Below are 24,663 nucleotides of genomic sequence, written 5' to 3'. Positions count from 1 at the left end.
CTGCAGCTTACAGGTGCTAGGCCTTGGAGGGGAAATTGTGAATCTTTTATCAATTTACTGCTATTGCATTCCAATTTGTTTTTGGGGCACCCGCCAGATCTAGTCAGCCCCTTAATTGGAATGTCGGTGCTTTGAACATTTTGGGCCTGAAACAAGCTCTCATTGTTGGCCGGGAACAGAGGCAAATCTCCAAAATTGAAACTAAATGGATTCAGGACGGGGTGAGATTAAAAAGTCTTAACCTGTTTCCGAGCAACACAACTTTTGTACTGCTCTGAAGTGGAAACTTGGCTTCAAACACAGCCCAGGCTTAGAGAGAACTGGTCCGGAAATCATGACTGAGCTGAGTTGTCAAAAACAAACAGAATTCTCACCTGTATTTTTAATACTCTATTAACTTAACTCACACAACCATGTTTGGATATCAAGTGGTATTGATAACACAAATATACATTTACAAAACTGAGAATGTGTTAATTAGTGGTATATAACTGGTAAGGTTTCATAACATTTTATTCAATTCTTTTATTTTATCTCTAGATGTATGCTTAACAAATGTAATTGGAATACTGCGTAAAGGTTTGTGCAGCTAGAAAGAGGATGTGTGGTGTGTGTCTCCTCAGGCATCCCTAACTCTGACAGTGAGAGCTTCAACCCCTCTTTGTGGGAGGAGCAGAGGAAGCAGCGGGCCCAGGTGGCCTTCGAGTGTGACGAGGACAAGGATGAGAGGGAGACGCCTCCGCGGGTCAGGACTCAGCCCGCACATACACACACTTGCAGACAGCGAGAGGCACCCGCTTACGTACATAAATGCACACACGCTGATACACACACACTTGTGTACACAGTATGCACACACCTCTCTTTCCTCACTGTGTTGTAGATTGTAGCTAGTGTGGTTGACAAAGTGTCAGAGGGTGATATTATGCAAATGTGAGCGAATGAAAGTACATGAAAAATGATGTCCAGTTTGTGTGCGAGGAAAATGAGGGTCAAATAACCTTGCTCTGTACTCACAATGCTTACGCACATTACACAGTCCTCATTACTAAGTTGTCAATGTTGTTGAAACACTATGGCAAGGGATACAAATGGGCTTTCTGGTGTAAAAGCAAGTTTTTTTGTTGCTGTCTCCTGTTAGAATGTAAAATCTAGGTCTGTTGAGTCACCTTATGTATCAGAAGGGGCTTCAAGCTACAGCCACATTACCTATCACAGATTGGCCTTCCTCTCTTCCCTTGTATTAAAGAGAGATGTCTGCATGTTACTGCCTGTACCGGAGTCTCTAAGGAATGTCCAGTTGTCCAATGTCTATGGTCTCACACTGAAATGGAAGCTGCTTGCATTTCATAGTGAGGAGGTTCTGAATAATTTCTTTCAAACCAATTGTGGTGTTTCACACAGTCTCACACAGTCTCCAACGTGTGCCACTGACACAATATGGCTGACTGCAGTGCCTCTCCAGCAGACTGTCAGGACGGGCCTGCTGGGAAGAGGCACACCGCCTCTCAAGCTGTCATTTTGACTGAGGAGCAGCAGTGTCACCTCCATTGGCAGCCGAGCTCAACTGCTCCCCCTCCCTCACCCAAGTCCCTCACCCAAGTCCCTCTCCCCACCCCCTGAGGAACCCTCCTGGTTCACTGTTTTTGAGTTTTTTTTCTCTCACGTGTGCATGTCTCTTTAGGAGGGCAACCTGAAGCGCTACCCGACACCGTACCCAGACGAGCTGAAGAACATGGTGAAGACGGCCCAGTCTATCGCTCACAGGCTGAAGGAGGACGAGTCGGGCGACGAGTCGGGGAAGGATGCCAAACCTAATGAGCGGATCCATGTGGGAGTGCAGGACGTGGGAGTCAAGGTTGAGCCTATTGTCTGTAAACACTGGCAGATGTGCAAACTACACACACACACACACACACACACACACACACACACACACACACACACACACAGACAACAAACAACTTGGATACAGTGTGTTGTATTGGAAAATAACCTAAGATAAAATTAAGACTGCTCCACGTGGTGTATGGTTTCACAAGTATTTGCATATAAACATATTCTATTGGAAATACAAGGAATCCCAATGAGCCTATTGTACATTAATTCACTGTTACACTTTATTACAGTTCTGTCCAATATTTACTTGCCACCTAATTACAAGTTAGATGGGTAACAAATGACATAACAACAACAACCTAATAATGACTCTGTAATAGAAACAAGTCTGCTTTATATAACCTTCTGTTGGTTTGGGGTTTTGACCAGGTGATTGAGGCTCCCCGCGCCAATGGCAAGCCAGTAGAGATGGAGCCCAAAGCACCTGTCTGTGTCCAGGACTCCACAGTACCCCTGGAGACCTCTGAATCCTACACCTCCCAGAAGACCTCACTCCGGACCTCGGACAATACCAAGACCATGAACCACGAGGACACCCTGGAGGTACGCTACTCTGAACGGTGCTACACATCACACCTCATTGGCCATACACATTATGACTCTTGCACATTTATTTTGTGGTCGTTTGTGTCAAGTCTTTTTCTCTGCAGGATTCTGAGGAGCTTTCATCTGAGGAGGAGATGAAGATGGCGGAGATGAGACCTCCTCTCATTGAGATCTCCATCAACCAGCCCAAAGTGGTGGCACTTAGTAAAGACAAAAAAGGTACCACGGCAGACACATGGCTCCTTTTAGGATTAACAACTGTTAGAAATAGTACACGGTTAGATGGTTCTACAACTATGTAACTACTGACAAGTTGATTACATAGTGCACCCTCAGTGTACACAGCTTGGTAACTATGAATGTGTACACACTGACCGAGTTCTCCTGTCTTGGTTGGACAGATGACGGTAAAGACGCTGACTCGTTGTTGGACGAGACAGTGGCCAACAGCAATCAGAACAACAGCAACTGTTCGTCCCCGTCACGCATGTCGGACTCGGTGTCTCTGACCACGGACAGCAGTCAGGACAACTCCCTGTGCACCCCCGAGAGAGAGGCCAAGATGCCCTTCCTACCCAAGAGCAGGTGGGTGAAGTCTAGTTTTTCTAGAGAATGGAGGGTGGGATTTACTTGCTATTAGGGATGTGATTTCTTTTATAATAGAAGCTCACTAGGGAGCATAGAACAGTGAAGGTTTTTTTCTCATTTGAAATGTTGGCTCAACTAAGGAAATAACTTCGGATGTGTTCATACTAGATCTAACTAAGAGGGTTGGATTTCCTAGTCATTGCGAATGTAGGCCGGGGTTCCTGCGCAGCTGCCATGCTTATACTCTGAATGCCTGAACACTCGGCAACAACAACAAACCATTAAGTTATGCTTTCTGTTCCAGGCAAGAGGATGAGAACATGAATCAGCAGAAGGTAAGCACCCCTCTCCTCCAGAACGGCAACGGCCCAGACACTACCCTGCAGGCCCTCCTGAAGAACCAGCAGTCCTACGAGTCCAAGCCAGAGAAGATTGTGGGGGACTACGACCTGTCCATGGAGGAGAGGCTGGCCTTCATCAAGAAGGGCATCAACAACGGCATGGGCGACGGCTACACCAAGTGGGACCAGATCAACATGAACGTGGCTAAGCTGCCGCTGCAGCCGGACAACGTGGGGGTCCAACTGGATGACTGTCAGAATGGCACGAGCACCAAGGAGGCCTTTCACCACTTGCCTCCGCCGTATAACAACGAAAACTCTACGGCGCCCATTACAGACCACTTGGAGAACGGCAACCAGATGGGCGACCACTTTAACGGCCGCTCCAGCGAGGGATTGGCCGTGTCGCCCATGAGGTTAGACTCTGCCACGTCGGTGGTGCGGACTGCTTCGGCGGGCGTGACGGCCAGCAGTGACATGTCGCTGTCTCACAGCACAGAGGAGCTGTCCCCGGTGGCCAAGGCTCAGAGCATCACCAACATTGAGACAGGGGAGATGAAGCTGTACTCCTTGGACACTGAGGGGGGCTCCTACGAGGGTGGAGTAGTGGGCAGGATGGCCGGAGCCGTACCGGGGGCACAGGGTCAAAGCATTGTCCGCAGCAAGTCAGCCTCCCTGCTCAACGACCAGCCCTTCCAGGTCTACCCCGGCTCCTCAGCCTCTTCCTCCGACCTGCTCTCCAGCTCCTCAAAGCCTCCTGTCAGCACCGGCCGCTACCCCGTCCCCTCAGGCATGGCCATGGGCCCGCCGCCTCAGTACAACGTCCAGTACACCAGCAGCGCCTTGCCCAAAGAAGGCCTGTGGACCCATAGGACCCCCGTCCCCCCCGACCAGGGCTACCTCCCTCCACCCCAGCACTCTCTGGCCAACACCAACTACTCCAACCGCAACCAGGCCCCTCCATATCCCCACCAGGCCCAGCAGAGAGGCCCGCCCATGGGGCCCAAGCAGCCCGGTGACATGTGGGCTAAGGAGAGACACCTGCCCCCCCCCGGTAGTCAGCCACGGAGCAGCACCCTGCAGAGGCAGAGCAGCAGTTCCTCCACGGCCTCTATGGGGGACCCCCGGCGCATGCAGGTTCCCGAGGGAGATTACATGACGTACAGGGACATCCACACCCTGGGCCGGGGGCCGCTGGCCATAGCCCAGACCATGCAGAGGCCTCTGTCGGCCCGCACCTACAGCATCGACGGGCCCTGTGCCCCCAGGCCTCACACCGCCAGGCCACAGCCCCATGAGCTGCCCGAGAGGACCATGTCGGTCAGCGACTTCAACTACCAGCACGTCAGCCCCAGTAAAAGGCCAAACGCCAGGGTGAAGTCTGAGCACTCGCTGTTGGACGGGCCAGGAGGACCGGGAGCAGGAGCAAGGGTACCAGTGGATTGGAGAGACCAGGTGATGCGCCACATCGAGGCCAAGAAAATGGAAAAGGTAGAGTATTTGGTGAATATTTAATGAGCAATCTATTTGATTGTACTTTTAATTCGGTATGATTGATAATAATCTTAATGGCCAATCTTAATGGCATATCCCACGATAGAGGTCACATCTGTTTGAGTGGGAACATGAGTAAGAATATCACGTGGTTATGGTGTTAACAGCCTAGGTTGTTATTTGGGCATTATTTTTCTTTGATCATGTGTTAGCTGAGATGACCTCACACCGTCCATTCAGAAACCTCATGAACCACATTAAAGTCGTGTTTCTGTTTCATTATCCATCTTCATGACCTGTCCGGTTCCTTCAGACTATTGACCTCAGCCCTGACTCCAGGGTAACCATAGCGTGACGCCAGCTGACTTGAGTCTGGGGGGGGGGGGTGTTCCTTAGTGTCTCTCCTTTGGGCCGTAGATGGCACAGGTTGGTGGAAGCTACAGTCTACACTCTCAGTGGCCACTTCATCATCACAGCTACTGTGGGCACCTTTAGAACGCAGCCTTAAAAGTGGCTGCAATGATGTTATCTAAGAAGCATGGTATAATCAGTAGCTGGGTTTCCATTCAATTGGTGACAACTTTTCATGTTAACTTTCTAGAATCTGTATAATGAAAATATGCATTTTTCCCTCCAGTGGTGTGTTTCCACCAAACAGACTTATTGCGGAGAACAATCAGTGCATGATGACCTAGTGCACACAAAATGTACTTTTTCGCAAAAATGTTAATGTATTGAATACATGTTTCCATCGCATTTTCAACTCTTTTGATAGTTTTGTCACAACAACTATTGTATTATTGCCACATGCGCTCTCGCCAACAGCTCGCAGATAAGGCTGTGCAGGTAGGCTTCTCTACATGATGAGATTATTATGGATAATTGCGAGAATATTTGTCAAACGGCAGTCAAGCATCGATCACCATATCAAGCAGAATAAGACCCTTGATATTTATTGGAAAGGAGTATTGAGATCACCGTGCACTTTCACCACCCTGTGAAGTTCATCATCTTATTTTGTCTATAGCCTAATAAGCTGCATGGTTACCTGAGTCGTAGTAGGAGGACCACACACCAATATAGAAAATAGTCCAAATAAAGAAGCTCTTGAATGAGTAGGTGTGTCCAAACTTTTGACTGGTACTGTATATACTGTATAAATGCATTACGAGTGACTACCTCATGAAGCTGGTTGAGAGAATGCCAAGAGTGTGCAAAGCTGTCAACAAGGCAAAGGGTGGCTACTTTGAAGAATCTCAAATATAAAATATATTTTGATTTGTTTAACACTTTTTTTGGTTACTACATGATTCCATATTTGTTATTTCATAGATTTGTTGTCTTCACTATTATTCTACAATGTAGAAAATAGTAAAAAAAAAAGAAAGAAAAACCCTTGAATGAGTAGGTGTGTCCAAACTTTTGACTGATACTGTATATAAATGATTGTTTCCCTAAGCATGTCTATGTTGTATCAGTATATTTGGAGTAACAAGCAAACAAGCTGCTACTAACGCAATGTACAAATGTTGTTGAAGCATGTGGAATATTAGCATTAACACAATTATTTACATTATTTTATTAATCATTACTACTTGGTGAAATGAATGTCCACTAAAGTGTGTGTCTGTGTGTGTTGGCTGTATGTGTGTGTGTTGCCTGTATGTATAATGTGGTGCTCAGTACGCCCTGTCTCTGTCCTATAATTCCAATTATGCCCCGCTGAGCTGCTCTCACTACGGTAGCTCTAGGGACGTGCACCACACAGGCAGCCAAGGCTCTCTGGTCTTTAGTGCTGCCGCAGACGGACGGCCCTACGGAGCCCAGGGCATCTGTGTGAGTACTGGACTGTACTGGGGCTGGACTACAGCTCAGCCTCCTAGCTGCTAGCCTCCTACTACCCAGGCAGATCTGATTGCCGTCTCCTACCACTTTTCAGCTTTGGCCTCGTTCCAATACTTTTAAAAGGACTCTTTGTCTTCCACGTCTTTCAATTCCAAAAAACAATGCCCTCCTCAGTTAAGATTGAGCATTTTTGTGATATACCATCCTTGAGGTTGTCACTAATCTGTGTGTGATGGGATGACTGTTTGCGTCCATCATTCCAACCCTCAGAACTGGGATGACCTTACAGACGGATTCAAGGAAGGATGCATTTTAGAGCTATTGGGACAGGGCCTTTGTACTGTATAGCTCCTTATTGTGACGGAACCTATCTTGTTTGAAAGGGGCATCTTTTATCCGTGCACATTAAGGCCACTCTACCATAAACTGTAGGCAAACTCACGGTTTCAATCTCTATCAGGGATTCAAGTAGAGGAAACTCCTAGCTGTGTAGAAAGGCATCCTGCAAATACCAATTGAGACCTGGCATATCTAGCACAATGCTTCTGTTGTATAAGTTGAACATTTTTGTAGTCTCTCAATTTATCCAAACAGTAGTAGGGTTGAAGAGGGCAGAAGCACCATTGTATTTTCCATATGAGTTTGTCTCTACCTTAACCTATTTTCTGTCAGACAGTAGCTGTGTGTCGTTATAGGCCAGGATACAGTTGGCAGTGAGATACAAACAGGGATTCCACTGGCTTGGTGTAGTGGAATCTAATTTATCCAGTTAAATCACAATCAGAGTCTGAAGCCTTTGATAAGCTGTATAGGCTACAAGTCCCTCATCTCTGCCCTGAAATAACATCACGTTGCATATTACTGAGTCGGATGTGTATAATAATAGTAGCATGTTGCATGGTACACAATGCCCCTTTTTAAACCTGGCTTCCCTCCCAATCTATGATTCACTTATCCCAGTGCTTTATCCTACCCCCCCCCCCCCCCCCCCCCCCCCACACACACACACACACACACCTTCCAGCACTCCAATCTAAATGTAGCGCGCCTCCCTCGCTCGTCAAAGACCGATTATCCTTCCAAAAAACTGATTCTCCCCTTTAACAACACCTTAACTCATCATCAATCATCATCTCGCTTAATGCCTCCTCTTTTGATCACTTCAGAATCGCCTCTTTAACCCTTTCACGTCTTTGTGTGGAGATGAGCACTGTGTTTGTCCAATGTCAGTATGGGGTATGTAGTTGAAAGAGGAAGTAGTTGTGGTGTTAGATTGAGTCTTAGTGTGGAAAATGGCTGCAAACTCTTTCATTTGCACCTGGTGTTATTATGGTGTCTGTGTACGTGTGGTCTTATAACATGATGAACCATTCTTTCCTTTCCTATGTATTATTTATATAGGACACTGCTTTTGGCCATAGGGAAGGGAAACATCATCCCCATTGTTAAGAATGTTATCTTTAGATATGATTTTCATAGGTGTTGGAATTATTTAAGAGAAATTTCAGAATTAATGGTTAACACAACATGTAAAAAAAATCTTAACCCAACATGTAACTAACATTATTAGCCTCGATCAGATCATGGTCAACTAATTCACCTAAGACATGAAGAATTACATTCTATTTACATTTTATTAATTTAGCAGATGCTCTTATCCAGAGCGACATACAGTTTGTGCATTCATCTTAAGATAGCTAGGTGGGACAACCACATATCACAGGCATAGAAAGCATCTTTTTCCTCAATAAAAATGCACTTTCTATGCTGTGATATATGGTTGTGTTATTTAAAAAAATGTGCATAGAGGTGTGTTTGTCATCGACAGACAGTAGCACATGGTCTTTGTTACTAATCACTGTCATTGTTCCCTCTACAGGATGATGTGTTAGGTCCTCAAGGACAACAGGGCTACACCATGGACACCCTCCGAAAAGTAAGTGCACACTAGAGCCATATGTAGAGCATAGGACACCCATAAACCAATCTCAAATTGGTGTTTCTTTTCCTACTGTATGATATTAGGAATGCAGACCATGAAGACCAGAGGATAGTTATAGGCCCACACGGCTTTGAAGAGTTTGTTAACAGAACGGTATTTGACAATGTATTCTTCAAGTGAAATTATTTTTCAAATCCATCATACAGCCCATCCATAAAGTGCCTGCCTGTCTGTCCCATTTCAGCACATGCATTCCCGACCACTGTAAGTAGAGCGTGGGCTAGCCCAGTCCAAGCAGCCTGATTAGAGAGCTGGCTGGCTGAGGATTGAGGGTATTGACCCAGCAGCAGCAGCAGGAGTAGCGTAGCAGCACCATCCTCCTCCCCACCAGTGATTAATGAGTTCTAATTAACGAGATCTGCCTTGAAAGAGATTACTGTTCAGGCCTATCTATTCTCATGGGAGATCTCTGCATCCACCAGGTCCCCCGGTGTCTCACAGAGAGGGTTGGAGGAGCGTTGCTTCAGTTATACTGGTATTAAGAACTAAGCTGGGTGGAATACGTTGTTGGAAGCTTAGAGCGCTCATAAGCCCAGTCCACTGAGTGGGCGTCTTGACCCTCATCACTAGGCTATATAAACAGTATGGTACGGTGTCCATGGACGTTTCGAGGAATTGAGATGCATAAAGCAAGTAATACAGTGGGGCAAAAAAGTATTTAGTCAGCCACCAATTGTGCAAGTTCTCCCACTTAAAAATATGAGAGGCCTGTAATTTTCATCATAGGTACACTTCAACTATGACAGACAAAATGAGAAAAAAAATCCAGAAAATCACATTGTAGGATTTTTTTATGTATTTATTTGCAAATTATGGAGGAAAATAAGTATTTGGTCAATAACAAAAGTTTATCTCAATACTTTGTTATATACCCTTTGTTGGCAATGACAGAGGTCAAACGTTTTCTGTAAGTCTTCACAAGGTTTTCACACACTGTTGCTGGTATTTTGGCCCATTCCTCCATGCAGATATCCTCTAGAGCAGTGATGTTTTGGGGCTGTTGCTTGGCAACACGGACTTTCAACCCCCTCCGAAGATTTTCTATGGGGTTGAGATCTGGAGACTGGCTAGGCCACTCCAGGACCTTGAAATGCTTCTTACGAAGCCACTCTTTCGTTGCCCGGGCGGTGTGTTTGGGATCATTGTCATGCTGAAAGACCCAGCCACGTTTCATCTTCAATGCCCTTGCTGATGGTAGGCTTTGTTACTTTGGTCCCAGCTCTCTGCAGGTCATTCACTAGGTCCCCCCCGTGTGGTTCTGGGATTTTTGCTCACCGTTCTTGTGATCATTTTGACCCCACGGGGTGAGATCTTGCGTGGAGCCCCAGATCGAGGGAGATTATCAGTGGTCTTGTATGTCTTCCATTTCCTAATAATTGCTCCCACAGTTGATTTCTTCAAACCAAGCTGCTTACCTATTGCAGATTCAGTCTTCCCAGCCTGGTGCAGGTCTACAATTGTCTTTCTTGTGTCCTTTGACAGCTCTTTGGTCTTGGCCATAGTGGAGTTTGGAGTGTGACTGTTTGAGGTTGTGGACAGGTGTCTTTTATACTGATAACAAGTTCAAACAGGTGCCATTAATACAGTGGAGGACAGAGAAGCCTCTTAAAGAAGAAGTTACAGGTCTGTGAGAGCCAGAAATCTTGCATGTTTGTAGGTGACCAAATACTTATTTTCCACCATAATTTACAAAGAAATTCATAAATCCTACAATGTGATTTTCTGGATTTTGTTTCTCATTTTGTCTGTCATAGTTGAAGTGTACCTATGATGAAAATTACAGGCCTCATCTTTTTAAGTAGGAGAACTTGCACAATTGGTGGCTGACTAAATACTTTTTTGCCCCACTGTATGCAAGATATAGGCAGAAGAAACTATTACAAATATGAGTATTCTACCGTATGTACAGTGTTTCTATATGAAAACTTCTCAGTCGAGGACTGCATGTAAAGATGCTCATTGGAAATATTTGATATTACCTGTGAAGTAATTATTTCAACATAGGCACATTTCATCAACTGTTCGGAAATCCATGTTCCTCCCTAGAATCTCACCAGAAGGAACAGATTGATGTTTCAGCCATGGTACCTTCTAGGAATAAATGGATTGAGGAGGGAGAACAGAATTCAACCTATTTCTACAAATAACACTATCCACAATTTAAGCATTGATGGTGTTATTACAGATGACTAAAAATGTATCGCAAACTACTGTAGAAGTTTTTACAGGAAATTGTATAGCGCTACGTACTCTCAGGAATCCACATATATGTTTTTTGACTCACTGAATAATGTTCACTCTACCAGTGATACAGAATCTAAACAGTGTGATGAACCCACCATACTTGAAGAGATTATCGAGTCTATCAAACATCTAAAGAACAATAAATCACCAGGTATCGATTGAATTACCGCAGACTTTAGAAGTTATTTTCTGAACAAGTAGCTCCCTTCCTATTTGAAGTCTTTTTAGAGAGTATTAAAAACAATGTGCTCCCTCCTACAATGACTCAGGGGTGTGACACTGATACCTCAGCCTGAAAAGGAAGTGCTGGATGCAATCATTGATGAAACACAGTCTGGCTTCATGAGGAACAGACATATTTCTAACAATGTCAGACTAGTATTAGACATACTTGACTACTCAGACCTAATAACTGAGGATAGCTTCATATTATTTGTAGGTTTTTATAAAGCATTTGACACAGTGGAGCGTCAGTTACTCTTCCACCTTCTTGAGAAATTTGGCTTTGGGGATTTTTTCTGTAACGGTATTAAGACGCTTTTCTATATATAAATGGTAACCTCTATCAAACTGAAACATGGCACCTCACCTAGATTTGAGTTAAAGCAAGGAATTGGGCAAGGTTGTCCTATCTCACAGTATCTGTTTTTATTAATCACCGAACTTCTTACAAATTCTTTAAATAAAAGTCCTGTACAAGTTATTTCCATAGCTGGTAAAGAAATTATGATAAGCCAGCTTGCTTACGATACTACACTTTTGCTGAAAGACGCTAGTCAGATTCCCATGTCAATCAATGTAATAGAATCATTTTCCAAAGCATCTGGTCTATATCTTAACATGAATAAATGTGAACTCATGGCTGTCAAAGATTGTGTGACACCTTCATATTATGGTATTCCAGTAAAATAATAACTTACATATTTAGGCATAACCATTACAAAGGATCAGAAGTCTAGAGGCTTACTACATTTTAACCCTTGTATTTAAAAAAATAAAGAACAAACAGAAGAAGCTAAATCAATGGCTACAGAGGGACTTATCTTTAAAAGGAAGAGACCCTCAGCCTTGGTTATTAGGAATCTCTAGACTAACATATGCCCCTCTATCTTTTTATCTTGATGGTAAAATAAGCAAAGAGATAGACCAGATGCTTTTCTGTGGAGAAACTGTACATTCCCATTTCATTAGGAAAACTGTTGTGATTAACATTTCTGAGTATGGTGGGCTGAACTTTACTACCTTAAATAATCATTTTAAGATCAATTGGATAAAACAATTCATAAGAGGACCCACTTCTATCTGGAACGTTATTCATCATCGTGTCTTCTCTACTTTTGCTGGCCTTAACTTCATGTTGGTTTGTAATTATAATATTGACGAAGTTCCAGTGAAAACTCTTTGCTTTTCATTGGTTTTCTTGTTATGGTCCTTAATTTATTAGCGTAATTTTTCTCCACACATATATGGAATAATCGGAACATATTATATAAAAATACTTCTTCGTTTTTAGAATATTGGTTCTGAAATAATATCCTGTTGGTAAGCCAACTTGTAAATGCAGAGGGTCTTTTACTTAATTTGAAGGAATTCTTATCACTTTACAAGACCCCTGTAACACCTAAAGATTTTGCAATTGTTTTAGATGCCATTGCCTCGGGTGTTGCTTTATTATTCAGGAACGTGTCAAGACCTGACCCTCAGAACATACCTACAATTAACCATGTTGACGCACCAGTAGGAAAGATTTGTTTTTCATTTAGTCCATTCAACAGCAATAGAGCTATACGAGCCTTGTTACAACAGGACCTTATGTCATGCCTTATTGGAATTGTTTTATTGATAATATCTGTTAAAAAAACAAAACAAATTCAAATGGTACCTTTTTATAATGACCATCCAGAAAGTGTTGCATCTTTTTTGGCATTGTATTCATGTAAGGAATCTGTGGCGAGACATCAGTAGATTTATAACACATTTATGAAGATTTTACATTATTGTGGAGAGATGTACTGCTTGGATTATTTACTTACGATATAAAGAAGTTGAAACAATTTTATGTAATTCATTTCATTTTTCTTTTGGCCAAATTTCATTTTAACAAATGCACATTTACAAACAAAACACCACATTTTCTTACCTTCCAAAAAATAAATTGAACTGTATTTTAAGACCATTAAAGACCATAAATGTGTGTATATACCTTAATGTCCTTGTGTAATGTGATATTATACCCCCTAGCCCAAATGTCCTGCATATTCTTTATATATAAAAATAAAGACTGCTCATCTCTGTCTTGCTGCAGTCCACATCTGGGCAGCAGAACATTCTAGGCATCCGAGCGGGTATGCTGACCCGTAAAAAGAGTTTGATAATGGGCGAGTTCGTTTTGTATCGCCCGGTGCCATAGTTATGTCAAATATGCTGCTATGTTGTGGCAAGAGTAAATAGCTGAATGTAAATCAGCAGCTAAGAATAACATGAAATCACTATACTGCCTGTTTGTGTCGTTCTTCTGTTTGCAATACTGAAAACAAAGTTTATACGAACATGTCAATCATGTATTTTGTGTAAAACATGTAAATAGCTATAGCTTACTCCCCTCCTGTAAAATGGAACATGAAATCGCACTTATGCTTACTGTCTGAGGCATGGAATACAATAGAACAGTTTTGTGTACAACTTGAAGTTTGAAGGCTATACCATGACCAGACAAAGGCGATCAATTAGGGGGTAGCTGCAGCCGAGCAAAAAAATCCTGCACTAATATACTTATTTTTAGTCTGGGCAAATTGGGATACAGAACTCCGTATGTATCCGTAGCCACTCCAGATACCCCTGCAGGTTGTTTGGTGATACTGCTACTGTCTCTTTTCAGTAACCGGCTTAGACAGAGCTGCAGAATGAGGTCAGTCTGCTGTCTGGGAGAATTTTAAATGGTCTGTTTCAAGAGATGTCTTACAGAGAACTACAGCCCGGCTCATAGAGAGCCCTCTTATTACACAGACGTGAAGTCCTTATCAGACGTTAAGTTATTTTATGTAAATGTCTCCTTCTGAATGCACTGACTCAATGGTCTCTTTGTTTTAATTCAATCTACTCTGTTTTTCTTAGACTTACTGTCGATCTGCCTGGATGTACATTTGGAGGAAATAATGTATGGGATCTTTTGTAGATAGACTCACGTGGATAGGACAAATATATTTGAACTAGGGTTATGGATAGGGAATTAATTAAATAATGTTGTTATTTAGACATGTTCTGGCCAAATGTGGGGAATTTGTCGACATTTTGTGATTCTACCTTAAGGTTTACCAGGATGAAATGGTCCTTCAGACCTGGCATTAAGAATTACTCTTGAATCACACCATAAAGAAAGCCTTTGTTTATATAGTGCACTTATTTTGACCAGAGCCCTAGCCTATCCTACCATATTACATAGAATGTAGGGAATAGGGTGTAATTTCAGATTTTACTCTTATCGTGGAGAAAACCCAAACCACTGCTGGCCCAGCATCTCCACCCCTCTGTCCTCCCTCCATTAATGGAACCTGCCAATAACTGCAGCACCACCACCATCTATTAAAACTTAATGAAATTATCTCTACGCTTCATCCTCCACACTAGTCGGAGCCAAATGATTTCCATGGCTTTGAGGGCGGTGGCGAGCCTGCTGCTGGACACACAGCCAGTGTCTCTAAAACAGAGCACCTTGCTGGTGCTAAATCAGCAACTTCTGCTGAAATCACACTTTATTCTGTTACATCATGTTATTCTGTATGCCAGTCTGTCACGCCCTGACCATAGAGAGCCATTGTTTCTCTATGGTGAAGTAGATCAGGGCGTGACTGGGGGGTATTCTAGTTAATTTTTTCTATGTGGTGTTCTAGGTTATTTCTATGTTGGTGATTTGTATGATTCCAAATTAGAGGCAGCTGGTAATCGTTGTCTCTAATTGGGGATCATATTTAAGTAGCTGTTTTCCCCTCCTGTGTTTGTGGGATATTGTTGAATGTTAGCACTCAATTGTCGTCATGTTTTGTTGTGTGGTTCACTCACTTACTTAAAAAAAAAAAAAAGATGTGGAACCCAGATCTCGCGGGTACTTTCATGCCCTGACCATAGAGAGCCATTGTTTCTTTATGGTGAAGTAGATCAGGGTGTGACTGGGGGATATTCTAGTTTATTATTTCTATGTGGGGTTCTAGGTTATTATTTCTATGTGGGGTTCTAGGTTACTATTTCTATGTTGGTGATTTGTATGATTCTTTATTCTTTGTTTTGTTGTGTGGTTCACTTACTTAAAAAAAGAAAATGAAAAAAAGATGTGGAACCCAGATCACGCTGCATGTTGGGCCGAGTATGCTTCCAACGATCGTGACGCAGTCCTGCAGTTTATCTTGTCCTTTGGCCAAATTGGACCAGTGAGGGCTTTTCTCTTGCTGGATTATAGCCTAGTATTTGTTTTCTTTAGTTTTAGAGGGTTATGGTAACCAAGGTGGTGGGAAAATAGGGATTTTAGTACTATGAAACCTCATGCAGTGTATTCCCAAACCATGCTGAAGTTGAAAGCTTATTTATGGATGAGCCTTTTAGATATGCACTGACAATCAATTTGGTTGTTGGAATGTTAACTCTATAACAATGTCTGTCTCTTTGTTTGTGTGTATGTCTGTCTGTGTGTTGCCCAGGTGCCTTTAATGAATGGTCAGATGGGCGGTCCAGTGCGAGGCCAGATGACGTCGTGCCAGGCGCCCATGGCCCGCCACCCCTCCAGAGAGCAGCTCATCGACTACCTGATGCTTAAGGTCTCCCATGGCCAGCAGCACCAGGGACCCCCTCCGCCACGGGCCACTCAAGACACACTGCACCAGGAGGTAGGATGGTGGGATGGATGAGAGACGGAAGAGTTGCAGTAAAACAATGTTCCCCCATCCTTAGCCATGGAGAGTTATAGGTTGTCAGCCCACAACTAAAAACATCATTCATCATCAAAACTTACATTAACACCCCCTAGTGTCAATTGACGCACCAGTCCGTAAATCTAAGTAACATAGTAAAAAAATCCACATCAAATGCTGCAGTATAAGCTAGAGATATCTGTTTTTTTGCATTGGCTGCATCTCAATCCACCACATCCGCCTATGGCGGCCTTCTGCAGCTGTGTTTGCCGGACTATTATGACCACTCTATGGAAAGATAAGACTCACGAACACGATGGTGGTCCATTTTGCTCTACCACCCCCACAAGTGTCACGGTCTTGTCTGAAGGTAACCGGTACCAGTTAAAATTCAATGGAAGTATGGAGGTACAGTAAGTTTGTGCCTACCCCAAAAAGGGGTTAAATATGACTGTATTTTTTTGCCATTTATGAATGTGTAATCCAATGCTTTTCCATGGGATTTGGTATTTTTTTAAATATATATACATATATTATACCTAAAAGGGGTCCTAAAATTCAGAATCAAATAGATAAATGACCATCTTATAACCCCCCCCCCCAACCAAATTGATTTGGTCAAACTCATATAGATGTTGTAGTGCTGTGCTTGAACTATACCATGTAGCGCTCGAGGAATAGGGTTGGTGACACTGACCACTAGGTTGAAGCATGCGTAACATGGTTTTGTTGTAACCTGAACTACCTGGATAGAATGAATCCTCCACACTCTTATCTAATATTTTTCTCTGTGACTGTGATGTGTGTGACTTAGGGTTGCAAAGGGTCAGTCAATTTCCTGGAAATTTTCCATGGGAAGTTAAGCCCTGGAATTTAGGGGATTTTGCTTAAATTCATCAAAAAAGTTAGCTTATAACAGTGAACCTTTTTTGTGGGATACATATAAGGCAATTCTAGGTATTGTTTGATATGGAATTGAAACATGCATGCACAGTGCATTCTTCCATCACATGTACAGCTGATTCTCAAGATCTTGCACACTAATTAGATGCTATTGAGCCCACACTACTATACTGTCTGAGCCAAGGACTACATGATTTCTGGTAAATTTTGATTGCAATAATGTCTACAGGAAAATGCCATGGGTGCTATCTTATGTGTGGAGACATTTCACTGCAGCTAATGTAGAAGGAAAAGCTGTGTTCATTTGCAAATACCATGCCAAATCATAGGTGAAGAAAGCAACAAAGATACAGAATCATCTGGCCAAGTGCATAAAGTTCCCTCAACGCTCACAACAAGAAATCTCTGACAAAAGTCCCTCTACTTCTATTTGTGGTGAAAATTATGAATCAGACACCTTATCGATAGCAACAGCTCATTTTTTTTGACTCAATGGAGGAACATAGTCAGAGAAATGCTGGTGAATGTCATGCTCGAGCTGTGTATGCAACTGCTTCACCTCTGATGCTCACAGGCAATGTGTATTGGAAGATTTCTTCGCCCAGCATACAACCCTCCAACCAGACATGCTTTATCTACGCATTTGCTGGATGCAGAGTGCAACAGAGTTCAAGTGAAGGTCAAGCAAATCATAGAGAAAGCAGACTGTTTTGCAATCATCTCTGATTCTGGTGGTCGAATGTTGGTCGAATGTTCATGGGCAAGGAATAATTAACTACATAATCTCCACCCATCAACCAGTATTCTACAAGAGCACAGACAAGGGACAACAGACACACCGGTCTCTACATTGCAGATGAGCTGATGGCAGTCATCAATGACCTTGGACCACAGAAGGCATTTGCACTGGTGACAGACAATGCAGCGAACATGAAGGCTGCTTGGTCTAAAGAGGTGGAGTCCTACCCTCACATCACACCCATTTGCTGTGCTGCTCATGCATCGAATCTGCTCCTCAAGGACATCATGGCACTGAAAACAATGGATACACTCTACAAGAGAGCCAAGGAAATGGTTAGGTATGTGAAGGGTCATCAAGTTATAGCAGCAATCTACCTCACCAAGCAAAGTGAAAAGAATAAGAGCACCACATTGAAGGCCCCCGGCAACACCTGTTGGTGTGGTGTTGTCATCATGTTTGACAGTCTCCTTGAGGGGAAGGAGTCTCTCCAAGAAATGGCCATATCACAGTCTGCCGATATGGACAGCCCCATCAAGAGGATCCTCCTGGATGATGTATTTTGGGAGAGAGTGGTAAAACTCCTGAAACCTATAGCAGCAGTAGAAATCCATACTGCCCTGCCCACTTCACTGTTGCTCCAAGCAGAGGAAACTTTAGTTCTGAAATACATCAAAAGCGTGACAACTTCGTCCTGAAGCCAATACACGCCGCAGCGTGTATGGGCTTGTACCCCAAGTGTTACGAATCCCTTTTGGCCCGACAGTCTAGGGGGGATGGTAGTGAGACCCGTAACATAACTCATGTAAATTATAACAGTGACAAAGTAAAAGTGAACGAAATAACCAGGACAACTGAAATAATACCGTCAAACTCAGGGTTTATTGTAAAACACACGGTAATGGGGGGGGAGCAGGAAAAGGGGCTGAGCTGGACCCAAGGAAAGAAACAAATATGCAAAAACACCCCTAAGCTAGACTAGCCTATTTCAACAACAGCTAACTAACTAACCAAAATACAGTGGGTGGTCCGCCCAGTTCTAACTAGTGTGTGTTAACAAAGTTTACCTACGGGTAGTGTATGCCCATGGGCGACTTGTCTTGGTTTCCCCTTTTCCCACCAGCAAACACCATAAGCAAAAACAATACTCACAGGAGATGACAAAGTGCTATGGAGGTGCTCAAACAAAAGAGGAGGTTAATTAATACACAGAGAGCGAGCGAAGAACAGAGATCTACAAACATGGCATTACAAAGAGATTGAGCTCTCCTGAAATCTACAAGAACAGCGATCTACCAACATAGCATTACAAAGATTGAGCTTCTGAAATCTATCAAGAGCAGAGTTCTACCAACTTGGCATTACAAAGAGATTGAGCTCTTGAACAAACAAATGATGTGGTTTTTAAACCATGGGGAAGGAACTGTGATAGGGTAGGAAACAGGAGGAGGTGTGTCTTCTGATTGATGGGTTGATTGTTGACTGATTGGGGAGTAATGATTTTCACCTGTGAGGGGAGAAGGAGAGAAAAGAAACACACACAGGATACACACAGACACAGGATACCTGTATCCGTAACACCAAGTATGCTGGAAAGCGCATCCTGTCTGGTGTAGAGATCAGCAAGGCCTATGGTGTCATCACTACCGTGTCTCGCCACCTTGGCCTGGATGAGGGCAAGTTTCTTAGTAGTCTGGAGAAGTACAGTTCCAAGCAAGGGCTTTAGGATGGAGATGCAATATGGCAGTCGTGCCAACATATCTTATCAGCCACCTTGTGGAAGGGACTTTGTGGATCTGAGGCTCTTTCCCCTGTTGCCTACATCATCCTCCAAATCCCACCAACATCCTCCAAATCCCACCAACATCAGCCGCCTCAGAGCTCAACTGGTCCTTGTTTGGGAACAGACACACCAAAGCACGCAACAGGCTGACCAATACAAGGGTTGAAAAATTTGTTGCCATCTGGGCAAATTTGAGGCTTTTTGAGCCTGACAGCGAGCCATCCTCAACAAGGTTGGAAAGCGAGAGTGAAGCTGAGGCCTCAGAATCTGATGTTCAAGAGGTGGACATTGAGGAGGTCCAGGGAGAAGACAAGGAAGCTTTAGAGGAAGACAACCAGTACTTTAGTTTCTAGACTATAATTTTACAGATGTATGTTGAAAAGGTTTTTTGGAGATGCGATGGATTATCAGGGATCATTCAATATTCTTTTTCTTTTGTTGTTCAGTGAAATCATCCAATGTGAAGAGTCAACTCATTTAATTAAAGTTAAATTCGTAACAAAATTGTTTTGTTTTTCTATTGGAGGATTTAATCATTTACAATTATGTCTACTTAATGATAAGGTTAAAGGTTTATGTTTGTCTCCATATGATATGGTAAATATTTCAAATGCAAAAAACATCTACGTTTAAATAGTATTAATATGAATTTGCATATATTTCCATTAATTACCATATATTCCCGTTAATTCCCACGGAAAGTTTCCACCTCTGAATATGTGCAACCCTAGTGTGACTCATATTCAAATGTACAGTTTACAGTAAAGTCCCCTGTCAGGTGAGTAATATGTCTGTGTCTATTTCAGATGCGTGTGAAAGTGGAGAAGAACCCTGAGCTAGGGTTCAGTATATCAGGAGGAGTGGGAGGACGGGGAAACCCCTTTCGTCCGGACGATAATGTATTTACGCTCATCAGCCCTCTTTTTTTCCCCATAACAATGTAGTGTTGTCTATTTTTGCAGCCTAGTGCATGTGAAATTGATTGTAAACAGTTTCACAGGTTTAACATAGTATTTTTATTCAAATATGATCCATGAGTGTTATCAGTCAGAATATAATTGTTAGCTGTGCTAGCAATTTAGCTTGTTGATGCATTTTTACTGATTTTGGAACAGTATCAATCAATGAAATGGTGTTATGGGTGTTGTTGACCAAATGGATGTGGTGCTCTCTCTCTTCTCTCTCAGGGCATCTTTGTGACGAGGGTCCAGCCTGAGGGACCTGTCTCAAAGATCCTCCAGCCTGGAGACAAGATCCTCCAGGTAAATCCAATACCATTACCTCTATATTCTATATAGCATAAATCTGTACAGTATAGGTTCTTTGCTGAACAGATGTTTACCTACTATGAACCCACTACAAACATCTGTAGTGCAGAGTCTGTGATCTAGCTGTAACGCCCTCTGTGACTCCAACTCAATGCACGGGTGTGCAACTCCAACGGTGTCTAGGGTTCAATCTCCATCTGCACCTTTCTACTTTGTTTCTCCCACTTGTCTTCCCCACAGTCTCAAGAAAGTGTTAAAATAGCAATAATAATAATAAACATTGAATAAAACATCAAAGCCAAAGTTGCTATCTTGGTGTTTAGCTAAATATCCACAAATCTCTAATTAAATCAATGAAATGCATTTCTACCCAGGTGAACGGATACAGCTTTGTGAACATTGACCACGGGAACGCCGTAGCCCTGCTGAAGACGTTTCCCACCACTGTGGATATGATCATCATCCGAGAGGTGACAGCGTAGAGCGAGACAGACAGGACTGTGACCTCCGATCCAGACAAAACCACACGAGAACTGAATGTCCACTTCCTTCTTATTTTTATACACAGAGGAGCTTGCTTTATGGTGAAGAGAACCTTTAAGAGCTTTTGGGATAACAGGGGCCGAACCACTGCATCAAGTGGACTTGGGGGGATAGCCCGGTTATTTTTTACTCCGAGGACGCACCAGAGAAGGCGTGTGCTCCAATGACACAGAGATTTTGTAAAGACTGCTTTCTGTAAAGACTTGTTTTTCAAAGAAAATAATTCACCCTCATCATTGCAGTTTCTAGTTGCTGTAGTTGAGCATTAACTGTAGTTGACCACTAGAGGACAGGGCTACCTCTCTTTATCGCTCTCTGCTTACATCCGATTTGCCTTTATTTTTAAGTCATGTTATTATTACTTTTAAGATGCTGAAACCACTTGTTTGACTTAGCCGAGATGTGATATGGGGGACAATGTTATGTGCTTTCTTGTGGAGACAAATGTAGTACTGGATTGAGCTTTCGGGGAGTTTCTTTTATCAAATTTCCCCTCTGCCTACTTACAATTGTGACAGTTTTTGGAACGAGTTCCATACATAGTGGATATTTCAGAAGGACAATTTATTTGCCTCTGCCTCCATAGAACCTGTGAGCCACACTGCATACATCCAGTATCTGTACTGTCCTCATTTTAGTGTAGGAGCAGTTTCAGTAGCCTCCATGGCACCACTGGCTTGAAATATCCCTCACTCACCTCTCAACTCCTGAGCAAATCCTCCGTCACTGAATCAACTTCCCCGAGTGCCGACTACTTGGATGCTGTAAAACGCTCTTTGTATGTGAAATGGAATTGGGACTGGAATATGGAACAGATGATGAGAGAGGATGCCTTAGCCTAGAATGTGATGTGAGAATGTGATGTGAGAATGGGTCAGAAGGCGGAGTGGTAAAGGTAGGTAAGCTAAGCATGTGTGGAGACCATGGCCAGGGGTGTATTCATTATGCTGATTTTGTTGCAAAACATTTCTTAAAAGGAAGCAAACTCAACGAAACAGGGAGGGACCTAGCTAAAAGTGTCCAATATAAACTGTTGTTTTAGTTCCAAAAGGTTCAGTTTTGCAACTGTTTGGACGAATGATTACACCCCATGTGTTGGAGGTGCTGCTGGGAGGTGCTGCTGGGAGTGACACCCTATTCCCCATAGAGCACGCTACATACTAGTGGTGAACTGTATACAAAGGATATAGGTTGTCATTTCAGATGCAGCCTGTGAGACTCTGAGCAGGCCTGGTCTCTGTGCCCCTTTCACTCATGTTTCACTCATGTTTCACTCATGTTGGTAAGACTATAAAGGGCTTCTCCCTGAAGGCAGCCATTGGTGACTAGAAAACACTCTCACATGCTTTCAGATTGAAAAGGGGTTTCTGTCTAACTTTTTTTTAAGTGGCGGAAAACAACTACATTTTGCCGTGTGTAAAATAACATTTTTAGACATCATGCATCATCTCTTTTTGTGTTGAGATAGTGTTTCATATATGGACTCCTTGCTCTACGCTGGATCAAATGAACTAGGGGGGAGCTGTCAAGTGCCATAGACCTTGAACTGTTAGAACAAGGGGAGGGAAGGAGTGACTACCCTGACCCTCAAGCAATATTCACGTACTTTGTTTCACAAACTAAACGCTCTCCTCTTGAGTACACGCCGCGTGACTTGTCATAATGGTTTAAAAGCAATAGGATTGGTTTTCATTCAGAAAGACATCCAATTGCATTTTTAATAACCTGTAATAAAATATTGTTACACAGGATTTATATTGTGAATATTTTTTTTATAAAAACATATCTTTAGCAAAGAAACAAACATTTTAGTCTGCATTGTATAATAGTGAATGGTCTTGTGGCACTCTGCCCTTACAAATGAGTTGCTAGTTTTCCCAAGCTTGACTGCTCCGAAAACAGTTCAAACCAGCTTGTTATGTTGTGCAAACATGATTCACTTTTACACCAGTGTAAAATGAAGTCAATCAGAGCTGCAAAGGCAAAAAAACAAAGTCATTTGTAATGTTTAATTGAATTGTCAAATTATAAAAATGCTTTTTATAGCTACTCTGCTATGTCCACTCAGTGTGATCAAAAGTTTATAGATGTATGTGTTGTTTGCATGAAATCACCCTATGAATTGTCTATTTTGTGAGTTAATCCATGAAAAAAGTTAAGTATTTCCTACAGAAACTAAAATGATCCAATTCAAAGATATCTACAAGTTATGGCCCCAGTGAAATTTGTTTACAAATTGATTGTAATGCAAACACTGAATTGTGACTGAGCATATATAAAGTTATGACATTGTAATTTATGTCATCCCAATACCTAACAAATTTGTAAATGTATAGTCCTGTATGACTCAGTTGGTAGAGCATGGTGCTTGTATCGCAGCGGTTGTTGGTTTGATTCCCGGGACTACCCATATGTAAAATCAATGCATGCATGAATGTAAGTCGCTTTGGATAAAAGTGTCTGCTAAATTGCATATATTGAATATTACAAATTTAAAATGGTATGTAATCTACTGTACCTGACCTGTATGTATTCAATTACTTCATGCATACAGTTTAAGATTATGGTACTGTCAACTTGTGACTTGAATGGAAAACACTGTATCAATGATGTTTGCTCCCCTCTTTTCCATTTTGAATTCCAACTGAACATTGCGCCCAACTGAAACTGTCCTAGTTTTTTAATCAACTGCAGCCCCAGTGGCACGCTCATAATAACTGCAGATATGTTTGTCATTGGTCAATGTTCGCCTCAAGTGGTGACCATTTAAGACTTCTCCTGCATTTCCCCCTCTCAAGATTAGTTTAAGAAACATTGTAATAGTTTTTTATGCTGTTTTGTTGTGGACACTGTTCTTTTACTTTTTGATCTGGGAATAAGAACAATCTAATGATTGTCAAGGTCATATTTGTTTTATATTCGTGACAAAAGAAGGAAAATAACTGTCCAATAGACGGTAGACAATCTGGGACTAAGACCTCGGGGCTCACCTGTTTTCCATATCCAACAACAACTGGTCTCTTCACATTCACACCTTGTTTTTATTTATTTAGCACATTTTCCTGTGACTTTTTAGACATTACTAATCAAAATGTAAATACTTTTAAAAAGTTAAATGAATTAATCATGGCATTAGTCACTGAGTTTGTAAAACTAGCAATAAGTTGCAATGCATACACAACTCTTTTAATGTATAGCTATTTCAAAGGTTTCTCTGGAAACGGCTACAGTAAGATGATTGAGATGCATTTATTCAACATTCCTGATTTTGTATAAAAGTATACTGTTTCTGAGGTAACCTGTGGAAAACAAGAAATAAACTAATGCTCTTTAAAATCTTTTCTTCATTGAATGACATTCAACATGATTTTCCAAAGGTTTTGAATAAATCAACACCCCATGCCAGAGCATGTGTGGATATTAACAGTAATATGTTGAACAGAGGAAACTGCTGTGGGGGGGCGGCTCATAATAATGGTGGAAATGGAATATTAAACACATGGAAAGGGTGTTTGATGTGTTAAAAACCATTCCGTTCCAGCCATTACTATGAGCCTATCCTCCCTA

At 42.4% G+C, this 24,663-nt stretch overlaps 1 protein-coding gene across 4 annotated transcripts in view; it reads left to right on the top strand.

Moving 5' to 3' along the window:
* LOC139408556 (erbin-like) overlaps positions 1 to 24,432 on the top strand; it is a 118,465-nt gene extending 94,033 nt beyond the window's left edge. Inside the window, exons 16-27 of one of the 4 annotated variants that reach the window (XM_071152592.1) lie at positions 624 to 745; positions 1,685 to 1,858; positions 2,269 to 2,442; positions 2,550 to 2,664; positions 2,847 to 3,030; positions 3,338 to 4,865; positions 6,552 to 6,704; positions 8,593 to 8,649; positions 15,651 to 15,836; positions 20,092 to 20,184; positions 20,473 to 20,547; positions 20,928 to 24,432. In XM_071152592.1, coding sequence (XP_071008693.1) covers positions 624 to 745; positions 1,685 to 1,858; positions 2,269 to 2,442; positions 2,550 to 2,664; positions 2,847 to 3,030; positions 3,338 to 4,865; positions 6,552 to 6,704; positions 8,593 to 8,649; positions 15,651 to 15,836; positions 20,092 to 20,184; positions 20,473 to 20,547; positions 20,928 to 21,035 — 2,969 coding nt within the window. In that variant the 3' untranslated portion in view covers positions 21,036 to 24,432. Of the gene's footprint in view, positions 1 to 623; positions 746 to 1,684; positions 1,859 to 2,268; positions 2,443 to 2,534; positions 2,665 to 2,846; positions 3,031 to 3,337; positions 4,866 to 6,551; positions 6,705 to 8,592; positions 8,650 to 15,650; positions 15,837 to 20,091; positions 20,185 to 20,472; positions 20,548 to 20,927 lie in introns of all 4 variants that reach the window. The other 3 variants (XM_071152591.1, XM_071152594.1, XM_071152593.1) reach the window with 3 other exon arrangements.
* Positions 24,433 to 24,663: the final 231 nt, after the last annotated feature.

The sequence above is a fragment of the Oncorhynchus clarkii genome, chromosome 5 (assembly GCF_045791955.1).
Source record: "Oncorhynchus clarkii lewisi isolate Uvic-CL-2024 chromosome 5, UVic_Ocla_1.0, whole genome shotgun sequence".
NCBI lineage: Eukaryota > Metazoa > Chordata > Actinopteri > Salmoniformes > Salmonidae > Oncorhynchus > Oncorhynchus clarkii.
Note: the sequence above shows the minus strand (reverse complement) of the source record. Positions and strands in the feature narration are given on the sequence as shown.